This window comes from Musca vetustissima, unplaced genomic scaffold, assembly GCF_032173495.1.
Source record: "Musca vetustissima isolate MV318-11 ecotype Yass unplaced genomic scaffold, APGP_CSIRO_Mvet_v1 utg24870, whole genome shotgun sequence".
NCBI classification, from domain to species: Eukaryota; Metazoa; Arthropoda; class Insecta; order Diptera; family Muscidae; genus Musca; species Musca vetustissima.
In genome coordinates, this window is record NW_026881920.1 from 279,428 (window position 1) to 284,380 (window position 4,953).

Genomic DNA, 4,953 nt, shown 5'->3' on the forward strand with positions numbered 1-4,953 from the left:
CATTTAATACCTCTATCTTCTAAGAACTCGGCAGAGTTGCTTACAAAAGTTGCATGTATAAACCCGGAGTAATCATAATTTCGATTTTAACAATGGGTTGAAAAAACGATTCCCCATAAATTTTTCAAACATTTTTTAACTATTCCGCTTAAGGGCAACATTTGTATAATAATCCCACAGAAATATATGAAGATCGGTACATAAGTTTTTGAGCTACAGTGGGCATCAATTTCAAAAATTGTATTTTGTGGAAAGGGCGCTTGAATTTTGTATCTGCGTACAAAGATAGGGTTCTTATTTGGATATTCATATAGCGTAAGTGCACCAATAGTCGGCATTTTAAGGATTTTTTAAACGTTTTACCATTCCAAGTTCATATTTTCCACTATATTGTAGTTAGGTTCATCTGTTTCGAAATGTTGTTTACTCCCCGATGAAATAAAAATGTGTTTAATTAATTGATAATTATGGAAAATAGTGCTGTTTTGCCAATAGTCGGCACTTTTTTCCAATTGTCGGCATGTCGCATTTTAGTTAAACAAAAATTATATATTTAATCAATTTTTCTGTTATTAGAATTAATAAATTATTATTATCTGACGACTCCATCAGTTTAGTATTGAAAAAGTTATATAAATAATTTTATTTATGAAATTGTAAAACATGGTGCCGGCTTTGGGTAAAAGGAATTTAAGATTAAAACCATATATTCAATTGTGTAAAACCACTCTAAATTAGTTTTTTTTTTTGTAAATTAATCGGTACTTAAAGAACTTATTTAACATTTGTTCCAATTTACAACCAAAATAATCGAAAAGGTGTTTATTATTCACCTATAAGCCCACTATAGGAAACCATTAAAATGTTTTGTTCCTAAGAACGGCATCGATAAAAATATCATAGTTCCAAAATATTTTTTTATTAATTTTAAATTCTAAAGTTTTCTCCTGCATGTTCTTTACAATTACGAAAAAGATCCTTTTGAAAAATATATAATTTTAATAATATTTACAAATCTTTAAAAGTTGAAATTCCCACTATTTTTTTTAAGAAACATGAATTATCGCTAGTGTTGAAAACTCTCATTGACTAAAAGCTAAACTTTGGCACAATAAATGTACTTAGCTCGATAAAAATTTACACAGAGATAGGTTACAATATCATTGAAGATTATTCAAGGTATTTTTCACATTTGATTATAGGATTTTTAAGTTATATACAACAGTTGCGACTATTGGTACATCCCGGTATTAGGACTCTTACCCTATAAGATAAATTTTGCCCGGCCGAGAACATATTTTAACTGTACTTTCAAGACTCAATAAAAATTTTCATTCATTTCCCTCCAAATACGGCTAAAATTTTCCTTTATATAAAATTCACGGGCAATATCCAGGCGAGCCTGCATGATTGTTTTCTACTTGTTTTTATTTGACTTTAAAAGACAAATAAAATAATAGAAATGCTAATATGCATTGATATTTCATTAAAATTAAACAACAACTACTAATAATAAGAAATCTACAACGTTATGGTAAAATGTTTAATTTTTATATATCAAAATAATATCTATTTTACATATTTTGTATAGAAGTACAGTTAGATTTAAAAGAACAATTCGGTTGAATGTAGAAAAAAATAATAATAATTCAAAGTTTCTTCTGCTTCAGTTATGGGATCCAAATTAGTAAATTATAGCTCCATCATTTATGGTGTAAATCGTCATGTTTATTATTTTTTATTTTTTTTTTTAATTTTTTTCTTTGAACGTATTGTAATTCAATAAAATTTCATAAAAAAGAAAAAATAAAGTAAATTACTATAATATAAAAAAAGTAAATGTGTAGATAATTAAATAAACAGCTATTTTAATTACAAGATTATACAGCAAGCTGCTAGCAGTAATCCTCAAGTCAGAGGCGGGTGCGCGTCTATGTTTTTCTGTTTTGTTTATAAAACAAAAGACAGCTGAATACTTTAGACGTCCTTCAACTCTGGTGGCATATCATTTTTGGGATGTTTATTTTCAAAATGCTGTTTGTACGTTTTAGGATCAGGCATTTGAGACTGTAAAAAAGTGACACAGGTTTTGTAAGTTATAAATTGTAAAGTTTAGCTGTGTTACATTTACTTACTTTGCATACGGCACAGATATAAACTAAGGCTTTCAGTGCCGCTTTCTTTTGGTCAGTAGCACTGTGTCCTTGTTGTTTCTTCAATTTGGCTTGTTTTTCTTGGGCTTTAGCTTGAGATTGGATTTTTTGGTGACCACGAGCCATTTTATCTTAATCTGTGAAATAGAATAAAAGCAACCGTTAAGTGAGAAATGGAATGAGTATATATTTTAATTATTGCTACAAAATAATACGCTTGATTACTTGTGTTTACAACAAATTATTATTAGATCTCCACAACTTCATGAATCATAATTCCGCTCATGTATTAGTAGCCCATCATTGTCATGAATTGCTCTCTAATTGTTCTTTTTGAGAGATTTGAAATTTCGATCCGATTTTATAAAATTCTAGTGATGTATGTATATCCCATTTCACGTTGATTGGCATTTTCCCAGTGTGAGAAACAATACACCTTGTAAAAAACGGAGTATACAACGCTAACGACGTATTTCATCGGTATACAATCGAAATCGCTTATAACCAGGGACCAAAGGAAGGATCTGATCAAATAAAGGAAGGATCTTTTGTACATCTTCATTATAATCGATGTGTCGTTATAACCGATTTCGACTGTTAATAGTTGTGACCCTGCCACTTTCCAGAACATCTATGACTACGAATTTCCTAATTGATGCTGCCATAACAATGAAGTTATTCAGACGATAAGACCACGAGAACTTAAGTAAGATGCATTTTTACCTCTCAATATAGTTACTATCAATATTGATTTTAAACACACCTGTGCGCCTTAATCTTAACACTACATGTGCATTCATGTATGTACACACTATCGTGTTTTTCTTTAACAACACAACTGCAGTTTCATATTTCATCAAAAGTATATTCATCATCATCTATTAAGTAACATTTTCCCCCAAACCTGAAATAAATGCAAAAATATTATAACGTCTACGTTGTACAAACATTGCTCATCATCCATGGAAATCCCAACAAAGAAAATCCAGTTTTTCCACTAGAAATTCGCAAAAAAAGAAGGTAAACGAAACAACATAATACTTTTTCCCATCCATAGTCGTCATCTTGAAAATAGACACCATTTACATTTACAAAATGTAATCCATAAATGGCGATCACGCTGATAAATCGACAACACCATTGTTGGTTGTACGAAACAAAGGGTTTTCCCAATTTTCCACATCATCATACCTGCCAACATTGTTGCAGTAATCTAATCGCTCAGATTTTATTTCATTTTGATATTTAAAATCACTTTAATAGATAATTCGAATTATTTTCGATACAACAAACTCATCACATCAACAACAAAAAATACTAAAAACCTCAAAAGTTTCTCGAACTTTTTTCTGCATGTGGCGCGGTCACACTTCTGTATAACTTACCTAATTGTGTTATTGTTGTAGATACAGTTAATGAATGCTTGTATTTGTTTCAACGAATGTAAAGATGTTTGCGGAATCTTTTTATTGCTAGTTCGTTCTTTTCTTATATTAATTTTTCCTTTTCCGCAAAATTATTTTTTAGTTTATGTTAATTAAATGTGTGCCGCTCAACAAACTCAACAAAAATGCGATGGAAAATGTGTGCCGCTCTCGAATGAATGATTCAACCGACCGAAATTAAAACCGTTCCACCTGCTACGAATAAGAGTGGAAGAAGAGAATACCTAATGAAGAAGAAACTCGAAGCAAAATGGCCATGAACAACGATTGATTGCGAATGAGGTGTGAGGAATAACATAACAATTGTTTAGAAGGAGAAATTGACAGACGACGATGGAACAACGTTGCCACAAAGTCAAATATGGCAACTCATCACATTAGTTCAGTGTTGAACCCATGGTACAATTATACAAGGTAACAAAACAATTCAACAATAACCACGTAGATATGTCGAAAAATATAAACAAAAATACGAAATAGTTTTCAGAATAAAACTAGTTGACCCGGCAAACGTTGTTATAGGTATATTTCATTTTTAAACAAATTGTTAATTAGTTTTCAGATTGCCGTCATAGATTTGTATATGTTTGCTATATATTCTATATATAGTTTTTGACAGTTAAGGGGGGAAAGTTTGGCGAATGTTGACGCCGTATACCTTCTTTTAATTGTAAATGCCAGTTTTATACCTTAACTCTAAATCGTGAAATGTTGTAATCGGATTTGTTATATCCTCACATTTTTAAACAACTTGATTTCAAATTAACATTGAATAAGTTTTTAAGTTTACATAGGTCCACATACAAACTTCAAATTGTTGGAAAAAAAATCTGAAGAAAATAAGACAAACCTTCAAATATCTGACGGGATTACTAATAATGCTATCATTGTAGTACGTTTACATTTAACCGGATTTCGTTAACCCAGTGGGTTTCAATTGTCAATTCCTTCGCATATATGTCAAATAAATCCTCATAAAGTAGGTTAACCCGGTAAACAAGTTCTAATGTATATGCCGTTTTACCCTTACTTTCGTCGATGTTAATGATCGCATTATTAGTATTAGAACATACACATATTGGAAGTTTTGATCTAACTAACTCAAAAAACCACATGTCTTAAAAACAACAATCTATTTAAACATTAAAGCACGATACAAAAATTGGGGAATTGTAGATATTACTTAATATATTTGTTTTGGCGGAATCTCACAATTAGTTTGCATATTTTCCTATTCTGGTCACATACGATTTATAAGTCCTTTGAATCATCAAAATCGGAGCAGTCGTTTTTTAGTTATAAACGATGTAGGTTAGGTTTGGGGATGTGCAGTCACATGTGTGACTGCAACAATC

The 4,953-nt window shown here is 30.6% G+C and overlaps 1 protein-coding gene across 1 annotated transcript; it reads right to left on the reverse strand.

Annotated features, from left to right (window-relative positions):
- Positions 1-1,829: 1,829 nt before the first annotated feature.
- LOC133328000 (zinc finger protein 706-like) lies at positions 1,830-3,563 on the reverse strand. The gene is made up of 3 exons (XM_061536549.1): positions 3,539-3,563; positions 2,136-2,290; positions 1,830-2,067 (listed from the first exon to the last, which is right to left on the reverse strand). The coding sequence occupies exons 2-3, from the start codon at positions 2,277-2,279 to the stop codon at positions 1,978-1,980; spliced, it is 234 nt and encodes a 77-aa protein (XP_061392533.1). The 5' UTR covers positions 2,280-2,290; positions 3,539-3,563; the 3' UTR covers positions 1,830-1,977.
- Positions 3,564-4,953: the final 1,390 nt, after the last annotated feature.